Source organism: Rhipicephalus sanguineus, chromosome 10 (genome assembly GCF_013339695.2).
Source record: "Rhipicephalus sanguineus isolate Rsan-2018 chromosome 10, BIME_Rsan_1.4, whole genome shotgun sequence".
NCBI lineage: Eukaryota > Metazoa > Arthropoda > Arachnida > Ixodida > Ixodidae > Rhipicephalus > Rhipicephalus sanguineus.
Window position 1 is genome coordinate 62,336,555 of NC_051185.1, and position 16,047 is coordinate 62,352,601.

The following is a 16,047-nucleotide window of genomic DNA, read 5'->3' on the forward strand; positions in this document are numbered from 1 at the left end:
ATTCAGTCTGTCATCATAGTTGCTCTTAAACTACAATTTCACAGTTGCCTTAGGGAAAGTTATTTCAGTTGTTGTGATTCACAAGGAACGAATGACACGTAATGTAGACTCCTTACTCATTTACCCACTAGCTTTTTTTTGTCCTCATGAGTGTTGAATATAACATCTGGTATCTGGCCGAAGTTGTGCTTACCCATTGTCAACCAATTTGTTCAAAGCAGTCAACGTGCAAGAAGTATTTAAATATGTGCGCCTTTTCCACTTGGAATACTAGTCATAAGAGGGAGAAGAGAGTGTTTTTCAATGTGCAAGAAGTATTTATATTTAATATGTGCACCTTTTCCACTTAAAATTCTAGCCATATGTAGAGAATGTTTTCCTTGTTTTACAGCGAAAGCTGTTATGAGATCACAACAGCAGCTGTTTTTGGCGCTGTAGTTGTCCACTGCCGGTGTCTGTAACTGCTATGGCACGATATCAGAAAAATAATGAAAAAAGAAAAAGTATCCAGGATGGAATGGGGTTTGAACCTGGGCCCTCTGCATGGAAGCCCAGTATTCTACCATAGAGCCATGCCAGTGCTTGAAACTCTGTTGCAAAAAGGACCTATACAGGCTTCGTGTCGGGAAGGAACCACATTAACATATGGAATATAGCGTGGTAGAAGAGCAAAATAACAACCAGGCGTCGCACAATGCAAATTCTGTAACTGGGCGTCGCACAAGTGAACTGCACAACAAAGGGCTCAGCCATAATTCTTCATCGTCAGGCACAGCATCAACAAAGCGCATATAATACCTTACAGATGTGTAGCGGGTACTGCGGTTCTCTGCAGATGACGAAAAATGGCATAGTGGCTGCTTCCCTACTTCACAAAATCACAAAAATTATGATGATTTATAGCATAGTGTTTACCTCGCAAGTGTATTTGTATTAGGTAGTTGCCAAGGAAGCCCATAAGGCCCCCACGATCCATTTTCTCAGGGCCTCAATAAAGTTCTTTCTCTCTCTCTCGTTTTCTCACGTTAACATATGTTATATAGCGTGGTAGGAGAGTGCAATAACGACCGGGCATCACACAATGCGAATTACGTAAATAGTGGGTCGTTTAAAGCTTCCAACCAATTACAAAGGGCTCGGCCATGAATCTTCATCATCAGCTGCTGCATCACAAAGTGCTCATAATGGTTTACAGATGTGTAGCGGGTACCTCGCTTCTCCACAAAATAACGAATAGTGGCGTAGTCGGTGCTTCCCAACTTCACAAAAATTATGATTTATGGCGTAGTGGGTACCTTGAACGTGTACTTGCATTAGTAGCCCCAAGAGAGTTTACAACTGGATCTAGAAATGCCGCTTTTCCATCTTTCGCTGTGCTGTGCTTTCCGTGCAGGCCTGGTGCTTTTTTAGCTTGCCTTGACTTGCTTAGATAGTTAGATATTTCAGGTTGCTATGAAAAAAGAGAACTTGTCATGTTTTTTAATGTTGATATGCTCAAGTCTGCTTCTGCCTTTCAATGCCATTTGAGATAGCATATATCCTTAGCAATTTCAGTGCCTTCGGAGCAAAGTATGAAATTGTATTGTTTTTATACAACCTTTGTCCATAAAGTTTCGAGACTGATTTATTTTCTTCTCTGGAAATGATTCCCCAAAACAAATCTTGGTGCGTATGTGTAGCACCGTCTTTTCGGGCTAATCTGAGCTATTGATGTTAATTGCTGCGGCAGCCACTACATGGCACTACATGTAAAAAAATACGTTGTCACTAGTCAGTCGTCTGCGCATTCTGCTGTGGTGAATGTTGAGAGATGGACGTCCACCTAAAAAAACGTCTAACATAAAATTACGTGTGAAGCTTGGCAAGACAGCCACACAGACGTATGAGCTCCTTCATGACGATTACAGCCACGAGACATTATCGCAGGCGCGAGTTTTTGAGTGGCACAAGAGGTTTGTTTCGGGGAGAACTTCAGTGGGTGGAAGACGACACAAGGCAGGGGCGCCTTGCAGCCTCACGGAATGAAAACAACGTGGCTCGGATCAGGGAGATCGTACAGCAAGACCGCACCATTACAGTGTGCACGCTATCGAATGCTCTCGACATTAGTATGACAACATGCCACCAAATCTTGCATGAGAACTTGGGGAAACGAAAGCTGAATACCAGACTTGTGCCGCACTCCCTCACACAGGACCAGAAGGACGCACGGGCATCAGTGAGCGCTGATCTGCTCTCAGAGGCAGAGAAGGATGCTGTATTCATCGGCAGCATCATTGCTGAAGACGAAACATGGTGTTCAATGCAATCCTCGAACAAAGAGGCAGAGCGCCGAATGGTGGTCCACAAGCTCTCCGGCGTTGAGAAGCATGCGGCGACAGAAGACCAAAACAAAGACGATACTGATAGTTTTTTTTATTCCAGCGGTGTCATCACCATGTGTTCGTCCCTCAAGAGAAGACAGTGAATCAGGAGTTTTATATCTGCATGCTCCAACACATGCGTGATGACTATGACGCCGTCGCCCTGACTTATGGACATCTGGCCAATGGAGCCTTCTCCACGATAACGCAAGGCCGCACACTGCCCTCACTGTGACAGAATTTTTCGCCAAGCACAGCATTACTGTACTTCCCCATCCGCCATACTAGCCTGACCTCTCCCCATGCAATTTTTTTCTGTTTCCTCGTGTCAAGAGAGCCCTAAAAGGTCACTGGATGGGGAGCGTGGAGGCCATTCAAGACGCCACGACAAAGGAGCTGACAGCCCTGCCAAAATAAGCGTTTTCCAACTGTTTCCAAAACCTCAAGAAGTGTTAGAAGCTGTGTATAGACTGCAAAAGAGACTATTTCGAAGGAGTGCTGCACAAATGATTTCAATGTTAAACGCATTTTTTTTAATGGACTCAGTCTCGGAACTTTACAGACAAAGGTTGTGTTATGCTGTGCAGAGAAGATGCAATCGTTCTAGGGTGCAGTAGATACTGTACAAACATTGAATTTTTCTGCATTCAAAGACAAACTTTCTTCAATTATACTGTCTCTTTGTATTGCATATTACTTCACATTTGTCAACTTCATTCCTTATACTGCACCTTTTACATATTGCACTTTTCTAGCATTAGTTCGCCATAATTACTGTAGTTTTGGGGTAGAGTGGCTCAGACTACGTTTTTTTTATTTGGAAAGGCAGTGTTTATTTTAGAAAGCACAATTTGTGTTCAAGTCTTCTGAAAGGATGTCATGAATGTTTTTATTTTTACGCTGATTTTGTAGGAACCACCACTTCATTCCTTTGTATATTACATTTGAGTAATATTTTAAGTAGGCTTTTCTAGCTTTGGTTTTGCAGCATACACTGTAGGCAATGTCTTTTAATCCATCGTAGTTTAGAAATACAAGTAACCACTGGATGAGCTCCAAGTTATGGAAATTCTAACCCATCCACTGTTTATGCCATTGTAGAGTGCACTCGGTAGCTGCAGCTGTCATTGGCCCAAATTTCACTTCTTCACGCAGACTCATCACCCATACTAGTATCTTTACCGCAGATTTTAACTGCCATAAAATACATTGTTGGGAGAAATATTAAGAAAGCAGTCGTATTTACAGATTCATTCAGCATTGCGCGTACATTGCACTCTGGCAAACCATATAAAAAACAGCCCTGACTGATCTTGAAAAGCATTTAATTATGAAATTGAAGCGCTTCAAATAATAGTTTGCTGGGTGTCGGGTTACGTCGGTATTGATTGGAACAAGAACGGAGATGTTTGTGCAGCAGTAGTCGCACAACGAAGCAGTCCTGACGAGATTGATGTGCCGCGCCAACATCTGAAAGTGCTTGTTCGGGACATTCTGTTTGTGGCAGAGGCAATGGCAGAGGCAATAGGTTGTTGAAATCAACAAGCTCCATACTAGCGTGTATTTTGGTGGTATTCGTGGGTAGTCAGTCTCTACCACGGTAGGGCTACTTGATGTGAAGCCAATAGATACATTTGTAGCCCTTGGTTTACTGTGATCTTATGTGCCAGCTTTCTTTTTACTTGTCTACTGTATCATGACTGCTCATGATATCTCCACTAACATCATGTGAAAGCTAGATTCATTTTACACACTAACAAAGCAAATAATTTCTGTCACAGTTTTAAAATGATCGCTGTCTTTACGGAAACACTCTTAGTATCCATGGTCACAGTATATGCTTCTTAAAAGTACATGTTTGACATTCATTGCACATGTTTTATGCCATTATCATATATATATGATTATTTTTATTTATTTTACGCACATTTAGTGCGCAGGTTTTCAGGCCCTTTTATAGCCACATTACAGTTTGTCGTTGTTGTTGATCACACCGATACATATATATCTTGCCTTGTCTTGTCACTTGTTGCTTTGCCTTGTCGCTCTATAGCCATTGTAGCCTTTGCGCCATTAAACCCGACTACTAAAGAAAACCAGTGAAATGTAATAGATTGCCTTTGCATTCCAGCATGCAGAATGATCTGGCCTGTCTCTCAGTGAATCCTCTGCAGCCCTGTGCGTGCTGTTAATCTTCACTGACATTAGTTTTTTTTTTTTTTCCAAAATTTGTGCTGATCACTCCTCCTTTCAGTGTGAACACCCCAGTAACAACCCTGGAAACTCATTCCATGTGTCCATGGGAAAGAGGGACAGGGTTGTACAAAAGCATAATGCACAAAATTGTATTTACTCACTGAATTAAGTCTCGCATGTGTGTTCTCTTCGTAATGCAGCACATCATTATTGCTCGGACTCAAGAAAGACACCTCCTAAATGTCCTGCTATACGTAAAAGAAACTGTCTAAGCATTTGATTTCCTGGCATCTACGGTTAATGCACCCAATTTTATTTAGCGACAGCAGCTCCGTTTATTATAGTGTACCCACATATGGTGTGCTGAAATGAGGAAACGGATACTAGACGTTTTGGTTCACTCGGCATTCATATCCTATATGCTGCTGCATCGCACCACTACATACGTTATATTCCATACTTCCTTCCAAATTCAAGTGCTCAAACTTGTATTTGCCTATGTCTAGAGATTGCCTTTTCAAAAATATGAATAGTTACATCAAATTAGTTACTGAAAGAGTAGTGACTCAATTACAGTACTAAAAGATGTATTTGGTTAGGGAACTTCTAATGATCAAGCCTAGGTGATGCCAAGGGTAAAAGTATGTTTGAGTGTACTGTGTTGTTTGTGCTGGATTTAACAGTGGTCTGTGTGCTGTTGCAGGCTTGTCCATCCCTTCTGTGAAGAGACGAAGTTGCATGCTTTGGATATTGCCAGAAACACAATGCACCAGCCTTTTCTTCAAGATCATCACCATTTTATGCCTTTGTTGCAGCTTAATACACGGTGAACATGACATTGTGACGGTGATGGGAGCATGTCTATGGACTGCTGCTAAGGATTTTTATATTTATACGAGTGAAATTGACTATTCTATTCCTGCACTGTTGGCCAATTGAAGTTTGGAAGAATGTAATGGATTTAAATGCAATGTATATGTCTCAATCATCAGTGTAAACTAATCGAGTCCGTCTTACGAAGTACTGGTTCAGTTTAGGTATTTATTAATGAACATCTTTACACATCTTTATGTGCTAAGAGAAACAATTTTGTATACAAGTAACCACAACGCTTGGTAGTGGCACTTTGGTTTTACACTGCAGTATATAAAGTAATAGTCATAGTATAAGTGTACAGCTGCAGTTTGACGTTGCCTTAGTATGCATTTTGCCTCTAAAACCTCTGTGTATGTGTCTGTTTTGTGCTTTCAAATCACCAAAACATTGAAATAATGTGGACAAAATTCATTAACTTTTTTCGTTTCCTCTTAAGTGATGCTTAAAATGCAAGCAGTGCATTGAATTGAGTGCATTGTTTTGTAATGTATCCAAGGTACTTTGACCATTCTGGCATATCAAGATGGCCTTATAATTGAGGATCAATGTATATTGATCGTCTTCATTCAGTATACAGTAAAAGCATGTTAATTTGACCCTCACTAATTCGGCAAATCTGATTACTCAGGCATCTTTCGTGGTCCCGGCCAGAATATGCATTGTTTAATGGTATCAAGCTCTCGTTAATTTTGTCATATTTGACCTGAACCTGGTTAATTTGGATGGTCATTGGAGCACACTGAGCACGAAGCATCGCAAATGTGCCGCGCAAAAAAATGAAAGCAGCATTCACAGACAATCGAAACGAGGCTCTGCTGTCCATATCCCAGTCTTCATCAGTTAGTGATTACGGCTTTGTCCACATGTGGATCCGGCACTCAGCAGCTTCGTTTTCACTTGATGCCCACATTGTGCGCGCACAATGTCACAGATGTCAAACATGGCGGAAGGCGTTGAGGATCAAAAGCTCTCAGCCACGGTCGTCATGCTGGCGTAAAACCTGCTTGCTACATGGTGATGGATGAACAATCAGTTGCCAGCCATTTTACCTGCAAAAAAGCACATGCGCGTGGAGCGGGTGGTGGCGGTAGGTGAGAGTGCAGTGCAGAGCCCATTTCAGGCTGATTATAAATGGGAGTCTTGCAGCGTTTGCGCATGGTGAACGTCGCAGGATGACAAAAAAATGAAGAGGGGGAGGGGGAAGGAGAGGGGAGGCGGAAAGGGGTGGGGAGAGGGGAAGTGGGGAGGGTTTGCGCATGTGCAGTAAGGGTGGTCACGCCGCACACCACCACCACCACCACCGGATGGAACTCTGCTATAAGATGCTTCACATCTAAAATTGGGGCATTTTCAATTCTCTTATGCAAAATAAGTACAGGATTTACATATCCATCAAGAAAATGAAACTGTATTGCTGTAAGAGGTATTTGTTTGTATTTTCATTTATACTTTCGATAGTTTGGCATTTGGTTAAATTGGACACTTTTCCCGGTGCCTTGAAATCCAAACTAATGAGATTTTACTCTAATTAGTTATACATTGTGGTAATGTAGAATATGTACTCATATGTGGGGTTGTGTAAGTGTCTGAAACATTATATGTTACATAGGTTACTTTATATTTTATTGCACCATTATGCTTTCATTGAAGCAGGATAGACATTAATGGGCAATGTGTAAACATTGCAAGTGCACATAGAGAAACAATTTTTTCTGCAATCCACATTAATGCGCCAGTATTTCTGACCACCAAAAACTGTGATATCATTCTATCTCTTGTAAATGTTTTGTTTTCCTTTTTTCATATTTTGCAGCTTGTTTATTATTAACTTTGTTTGCTCATATATTATTTCTTATACTTCACGTGTTGAATTATGAAGTTGTTCGGTTGGTGTTCAGCAGTTTATGGATACTTCTATGGGAAAAGAAAGTACAGGCTGTTTCACACTTAGGGGAAATCTTCGGAGCGCATGGCATCGTGATGCGGCCAGCGCTGCAACCACGCGCCGTCAGCAGCTCGCGCGTGCGCAGATGTACAACTTTACACCCTTGAAGCGTCTGCGCACGCGCGAGCTGCTGCCGGCGCACGATTGCAGCGCTTATCGCATCGCGATGCCAGGCGCTCCGAGATTTCCCCTAAGTGTGAAACAGCCTGTACAATAAAAAATTGGGCAGATTCCACGGTTGTGGGAATCGGTTTCATGCAAAGCAGTCGGCGAGTTCTTTTATGCTGTATTTCGTGGTTTTGAGCCAAGCGTTACGAGGTGGATCGAGGTGTTTTTGTAAGTGTAGTAGCTGTGTGCACATCGTTGGCTTACCAGGCACTGAATAAGAGGCTGGGTCCGAGCTAGTTGGTACACTGACATTATGAAACCGTTAAGCGCACAAAGACGGGAACAAGGCACTTACCAGGCACGTCGACAGCACTGGCGTTTAAAGGGTAACGTATGGTGCGACGTAATGTCAGCACTCCTGTTAGACTACATACGTCAGTATTATCGAAACTGAGTGCACTTTATGGTGCAATAATGTGAATATCATACGCAACTTTCGTTAATGTATTCCTCCGGGCTAGCGCAATGCTTCAGTATAGCTTGCGGAATCATAGGAATACAAATGTAATATTTATTAGACTGTTATAATAGTGGAGCGAACACTGGAACCACAGATGTTAATCTGATATGACGCCTGTATTGTAGAAGTACATATGTAGTGTTTCTTGCTTTCTTGTAAAATTAGATAGCCAGTACCACAGCCACAATTGACGTTGCACTGACATTACGCCTGCATAGGCTGTTTTTACAAGCCAGTTTATAGACCTGGCGTGGCTCTGTGGTTCAATACCTGATTGCCACGCAGAATGCTTGTGTTTCGATTCCTGCTGGAATCTTAATTTTAATTATTTCTATTCATCCGGTCAAAGCTGCCGATGTCAGTTTTTCCTAACACTCTCACATTTAAATTACCAATCTCTGTTCTCGCCGTTCCTGGGTAGATGTAAACTGTCAATCACCTGTGGCCATAGTTCGGCAAAAAAAAGTATAGTTCGCTCAGACTCACTCAATGTATTTTCTGCTTACGGCTCAGTCGGACTCAGACTCGCCGAAATTTTCCTGAACCGTACTCACTCGGACACAGATTCGCCAAAATATTACTCAGCCGGACTCGCTCAGGCTCGGAATCGCGGCTCGATCTGAATCTGAGTTAGTCTGAGTAAGTCGACTCATGAGTCCGTTATCGTAAAATTAGCTGTTTCGTTGATGGTGTCAACGCTTTTTAACACCAATTTCTCACATAATCAATGCTCTGCAATATGCCATTTCATCTTGTACCATCAAATATGAGATATCAGTGGTTTCAATCCAGTAGGACATATTTGTGAAATACGCGACGCACACCAGATATTGTTATCAAGAACTTTACGTGAAAGAGTCTGCGGGGGAAGATGATGACACTCAGCTGGACTCGCTCAGACTCAGAATCACGGCTCGATCTGAGTCTGAGTTAATTGACTAATGAGTCCGTTATCGTAAAATTAGCTGCTTCGATGATGGTGTCAACGCTTTTAGATGCGAAGCAGCTCTTTGACTCACGTGTGTAACGCCGTACGTTACGTGCGTCCGTACACATGCGCCACAACGCGTTCCCCTCGCAGTAGGTGTTGGAGCGTTGCCAAGTAGGTCACGCCACAGCATTGCGTTGACGCCACGCTCCCCTCGCACGCTTCCCTCGCAGGTGCGTGCTGACGTCACACTCTCCCTCACCCGCAGCATGCTCGCCGTAGTGCCCGCAGCTGCCGGCTGCTCCGCCCGCTCGCAACACCTCTGAACGTGTCACTTCTCTCTCGCTTCACCCGTGGTAGTCAAGGCGAAACGCGCGCCTGCTCCGGTCCAGCGCCCGTGTCTCGATTCTGAATAAACAACGACTATGAAGTCTTGCCAAAACGCTTTAATGAAACTTACATGAAACCCAGCCGCCTCCCGTGTCTTTGCGTTTCAGACAAACGTTTACTTGAGTAAACGCTACACCGAGTTTCGCTTCAAACCGTCCTTCCAGCACCCGCGTCGACGCCCGTTTCAACCGGGTCAACGCCGTGCGCACCGCTGCTGCTTCGCATCCCAACAGGTTTCCCTTCGGGGAGATGGTCCAAGTTTTTTTAACACCAATTTCTCACATAATCGATGCTCTGCGATATGCCATTTCATCTTGTACCATCAAATATGAGATATCAGTGGTTTCAATCCAGTAGGACATTTTTGTGAAATACGCGACGCACACCAGATATATGTTATCAAGAACTTTACATGAAAGAGTCTGCGGGGGAAGATGATGACACTTCGCTGCCCCCTCCCCCTCCCTCCACCTTAACTTGCGACTCCGATCAATAAATATTGAGGTGGCGCATGAACACTAGTGCATTGAGATATGTGTGAATAGACTTGAGTATAAACGTCAGTCGATATCAGGCTGATAGTATTGCTGAAGATGAGGGGATGGGACGATAGGTCGGCAGTAAAACGTGGAGCTCACTCAGACTCACTGAACAAATATCCTTTGCAGTAGACTCACTCGGGCTCAGACTCGCCAGTTTTCCTCAACCGGACTCACTCGGACTCGCCAAAAGATTTCTCAACCGGACTCGCTCGGACTCGGACTCCCTAAAATTTCCATCAACCGGACTCACTCAGACTCATGGGTTGATCTGAGTCTGAGTGAATCGACTCGCGAGTGAGTTTGCCGACCTATGCCTGTGGCGCATACCCGTACACCGCGGCCCATGGTAAACGGGTATGTGCCTCACGTGTCTGGAGGAAAGGGTTTGACAACGTATGCGACGTTATTCATATCGTGACCCGACAGTTATATTTGTCAAATTCTCTTACCCTCCCATGCCAATCTTGGTGTACACCAAGTTAAGGAGGCGATCACGAGAGCACCCAGGCGTAGGCAGCTAGATAGATAGATATATACATAGATAGAAACGCTCAAAGTGCCAGAGGTTCGCTAAGAAATGCTTCGCATTTAATACTTCACTAGGCTGGTGGCCTAATCTATGAAATTTGGCTGTTTAGATAATAGTATCAGAATTGCGTTTAGATCGCATCCCTGTGCATGCATTCACTCGACGTTTTCGCATGTATGTTTCGCATGTTTCGCATGTTTTCGCAGTATTTACATACAGAGAGATAGGAACTTTTGTAAAACATGTTGTGTCATTGCACGGTTACTACTGCAGTAACATTTTCTTTGTATAGACGACTGTGATGGTGTACTTCATTCACAAGTGCAGCAACCTTTCTTCATTGCCTGGTGTTGTAGTCCAGTTGCAGACAATCTGTGTCACGTGGTTTGTATTTCCTTTCTGTTCTCCCTGTGGCTTTGCAGGTTCCTCTTCTTGCGCATCCCATGAGCTGTACCATTCACTCGTCTCTGTACAAGACGGACTGCATTCCTGTCGTCAGTGCAGCTATGAGACCAAGCAAAAGGGACACATGCAAAGACACCTTCGCAGACACACAGGCGAGCGCCCGTTCCAGTGCCACTTGTGTCCAGCAGCATTTGCTGAGAAGCCTTCTCTCACAGAACACATTCGCACACACACAGGAGAGCGTCCCTTTTTCTGTGACCACTGCAATGCGTCATTTTCGCAGAAAGCGCACCTCAATAGGCACATGCGCTGCCATACAGGAGAGCGTCCCTTTTCCTGTGACCACTGCAATGCGTCATTCTCGCAGAAACAGCACCTTGTTTTCCACATACGCACCCACACAGGAGAGTGTCGCTTTTCCTGTGACCACTGCAATGCATCCTTTTCACGGAAACAGGAACTCCTGGATCATGTGACCCGTCATCATGCAAACAAGAAGCCATAAAAAGTGAGTGGTCTACAGGCTTCCTTCAAAGAGGGGGAGGTGTGCCAGGATGGGGAGAGCTTGTTGATTGGAGGTGACAGAGAGTAGATTGAGATTTTGAAAGTAACTTAGTGTGGCAATTCACGAGGGAGAATGGCATTAATGGCGAGGAAGAGGCTGCCTTCTTGAGAAATGAGTATCCACACTACCGTGCATCACTTTTAAGTAAGACTCGCTCTGTTGGAAAAGCTAGTGAATGACCACAGGCCCTGGGAATTGAAACCTGTGCCTCCCAAAGCTGGTGGAAAAAAAAAAAATCTCCACTGATGGGGATCAAAACCGCAATTGTTTAATTACGTGTCCGATGATCTACATATTGAACTATGTTGGCAGTGCTTTCCACTTCGATTTGTTTGCCTTTATGTCATAATACTACATATCAATTAAAAACTACAATTAATGAATAACGAGGTATATTATTTGTGAGCCCACTCCACATTTGCCTTTTGAACCATTCAAATGTCTCATAGCTTGAATTAACCGAAAGACTAGTATATTTATGTATTTTTTATATTTTTAGGACATACTGGCAATACTTTTTTGCATGTTTGCAGGAAGGGTAAACAATAAATGGTATAATGAAAGAAAGAACCCGTGCGAAATACGAGCACGGACTTTTTGAGAATCATTGTAAAGGTCAAGATGTTCATCCATACATGTGAAACATCTGTTCAAAAATTGTGAACAATTAGATATGCATTGCTCATACATCTATATCATACATACTTATGCCATCATCTTACCATCATACTTCATAATCATACCATCATACTTATACAGACATATTCAGGAGTTACCAAAGAAAAAGGGTACAGATTCTAATAGTGTTTAGTGAAACCTAAATAGTTATTTTTTTCTCACTGTACATGGCAGAAAACTAGAATGGCCGTCTCGCCCACGTTGCTATGTTAACAAATTGCGCTCAGTTTGAGACAGCCACCACAAATCGTCGTTTAATTTGCTAACTGAAAAGTGTAGTTTTCATTGTCTAACCCTTTTAGAATTGCTTGGAAGAAACCTTCAGGTACCATAATATGGGAAAGCAGGCTCCAAATTCAGATACCCAACATTAAATCTCCAAAATCATATATTTAATTATCATATACCTAATCATATGTTTAATTTATCCATGCATCAATTAGCCAAACAGCACATTTTATTTAATAGCACAGTTTATGCAATTTCTCTCCAAAATTTCAAATAGTTGTACACTATTATTTAAAGAGGAGTTTGCTTCTCTTTAAGGGGCAAGTGTGTTTTAGTGATGGCTATTTCGACGCAGGAGATTTGAAATGTCGGGCAACTGCTAGAATTGATTACCTGTGCCTTCTCTGCTACTTTTGTTTAGTACTAGTGCAATAGATTTCCCGCATGTATAGAACACGCCTAGTTGGTCTTTTCATGCAGGTGCGGTGGTGCCTCTGCAAATTTTCAAACCGGCAGCTTCAAACATTGCAAGTGCATTCCCACAAGCCCCCCTCCACACTGCATGGTCATCTTCAGTAAAAGCTCAAGTAAAGACTAAAGCCAAAGCCATATTCAAAGTTTGTGCACCATGCATGATATATGCTGCGGTGAAAGCATGCCGCTATGGACATTACTACCACAGTGCACCTACAAACAGTGGCCACAGTTGAGCCTATGTTTATTGTCACAGTCACCTCTTTTGAGTGTTGGCAACATCATAGCACTTAGATTGTGTGTTGTCATAGCATATTGACAAGGAGTCTAAGGGAGCATGCAATATTTTCTTTTTGAACTGCATTACGCAATTTCTCTCGTGCAAACACTGTATAGGGACATGTTTAAATCAATGTATCTCTGACAGGATTTACGTAAATCTTGTCGGCTTGGGAACATGGGCATGTTTGTTGTTTGCTGTAGATGAAGCCATTATGAACTTAGCATGCACATCAAAGACTTCCTGAACTTCATTTTGTGTCTATTTATTTATTTATGTTCTTATTTGCTTGTTTAAGACATATACTGGAAATTTGCTTCTTCACTCACATGTTTTATTTGGCTATGGGTGAGCGGTCGCCGTATCTTGTTTGTGTTTGCAATGTGTATTAGTTTTGTCCAGGACTGGAATTTTAACTAGAACTCTTATTGTTCCTTCATTCCTGAGGGAACCAGACATGATAAACACAGTGCCCTGCATACTCCTCTTACTCATCATTTGAAGTAACGACCTTCTGTGAAACTATAGTTTAGTTCATATTGCCTGTCATCGTGGTCATGCTTTAACTACAACTTCTCAGTTGTAGTAGTGAAAGATAATTGTGTTATTCACAAGGAAAGGATGGCACGTAATGTAGATTCCTTACTCATTTTAATGCTGGACTTCGTTTTGTCTTCAGGAGTGCTGAGCAGAACTTATGAGTATCTGGCCGATGTTTTTCTTAACCAGTGTCACCCATTTAGCGCAAGCAGTGCTTAAATATGTGTTGTGTGCCTTTTCCATTTAGAATGCTAGTCATCAGATAGAAGGAAAGAAGATGGCTTTTAAGGGCTCGTTTTTCATCGTTAGACACAATATTAAGGAGAACTAACGGACAATAATGCCAAGGAAAGTATAGGAGATGTTATTTGTAATAATTGGAATATAAATGTGAAGAAAGTAAAGTGGACGAAAAGATAACTTGGCAGGGACCGCCGGCGGCAAGTTATCTTTTCGTCCACTTTACTTTCTTCACATTTATATTCCAATATTACAAATAACATCTCCTATACTTTCCTTGGTATTATTGTCCGTTAGTTCTCATTAATATTGTGTCATAAGATAGAGCATTTACCTTTTTATTAGCTTGCCTTGAGCTGCTGAGAATGTTAGTATTTAAGGTTGCTATGAAAAAAAGAGAACTCGCGTGTTGTTATGTTGATTTTGGTCACACCTGCTGGTACTTCGTGATGCCATTTAACTCTATTCTTACCAATTTGAATTGCTTGTGAGCAATGTGTGAAATTGCATTTTTTAAATATTATGCTATGCAGAGAAGGAATTATTCTACACAGCTGTAGTTAGTGTACAAAGATTGATTTTTTTCCACATCCAAACAGAAACTTTTTTACCCAGCTTCAAATATACTGCATCTTTGTATTGCATGTTGCTTCACAGTTGTCAACTTCATTCCTTGTAGTGCATTATATTGCACTTTTCTAGCATTCATTTGCCATAACCTCTATAGACCTGGGGGCAGAGTGGCTCAAAGTATGTTTTTTTTTTTTAATATTTGGAAAGCCAGTATTTATATTAGGAAGCACAATTTATGTACAAATCTACTGAAAGGATGTCATGAATGTTCTAGTTTTTACGCTGTGTTTGTGGGAACCATAACTTAATTCCTGCTTCTGTGTTACAACATTCATTATTTTAAGTAGGCTTTTTATAGTTTTGATTTTGCAGCATACCCTGAATGTAGTGTATCCTAATCTATCTTAGTAAGCCTAGAGATACTGGTTACAAGTGGATGAGCTCCAAGTTAGGGAAATTCTAACCCTTCCCCTGTTTACGCTATTGTACAGTACACTCGATAGCTGCAGCTGTCATTGGGCCCGATTTAGCTTATTCACAAAGGCCCCGCATGCATACTACCATTTTAACCAAAGAGGCGTATGCAATTTCAACTGCCATGAAATACATTTTTGGGCGAAAGATTAAGGAAAGCAGTCGTATTGACAGATTCGTTGAGCGTTGTGCATACATCGCACACTGGCAAACCACATGAAAATGCAGCCCTTAATGATCTCAAAAAGAGTTTAATTATGGCATATTCAAGCGCTTCAAATATTAGTTTGCTGGGTGCCGGGTCACGTTGACATTGACTGAAATGAGAAAGCAGATGCTTGTGCAGGAGTAGCTGCAGAAAGAAGCATCCCTGGTGAGATTAGTGTGCCATACCAACATCTGAAAGCGCTTGTCCGCCACATTCAGTGTCAGAAGTGGCAAAGGAAATGAGATATTGAAAACAGCAACAAGCTCAATACTGTTCAACCTCTGATAAAAAAAAATCTAGCTTTCCGTTGCCGTGATATACAATGAAGTTGTGGTTCGTGCTGACTCCGAATAGGACACACCTACGTCGCACATTCCCATCCCTTAACCGGCCCTGGCATACCTACTTGTGATAGATGTGGAGGGAACCTGTCTGTTTTACATGTTCTTACGCAGTGCCCACAAACGGAGACAGAGTGGAAATGCAACTTCCCCTATGTTTTCGAGAGACACATCCCGCTTCGCCTATCACTTTCTTTTTTATTAGACAGCCGCATGTTTTCCTTAAAGAGCTATTACACTTTTTAAACCTGTCGCAGTCCAGCCCTCAAAGCTGAGGGTAAGGGTAACATGTATTTTAGTGTTATTGGTGGGTTGTCAGGGCCTTGGTAGGGCCACTTGATGTAAAGCCACTAGATGTGTTTGTCGTCCTTGATTTACTGTGATACTGTGTGCCTCCTTTCTTTTTGCTTATGTACTTTATCATCACTGCTCATGACATCTCCACTACAATCACGCGAAAGCTAGATTAATTTTACACGCTAACATAGGAAATAATTTCTTTCACGGTGATTGCTGTTTTTACGCAAACACTCTTAGTATCCATGGTCATAATATGTGCTTTTTAAAAGTACATGTTTGGTATTCACATCACAAATTTTGTCATTATCATACTGTTATTATATTCACTTATTTTACACACATTT

General features: G+C 42.1%; 1 protein-coding gene across 1 annotated transcript in view; it reads left to right on the top strand.

Annotated features, from left to right (window-relative positions):
* The first annotated feature begins 1,894 nt into the window (after positions 1-1,894).
* Positions 1,895-16,047, top strand: part of LOC119406429 (zinc finger protein OZF-like) — a 54,795-nt gene continuing 40,642 nt past the window's right edge. The window contains exon 1 of the mRNA XM_037673175.1: positions 1,895-2,441. Coding sequence (XP_037529103.1) covers positions 1,895-2,441 — 547 coding nt within the window. The remainder of the gene's footprint in view (positions 2,442-16,047) is intronic.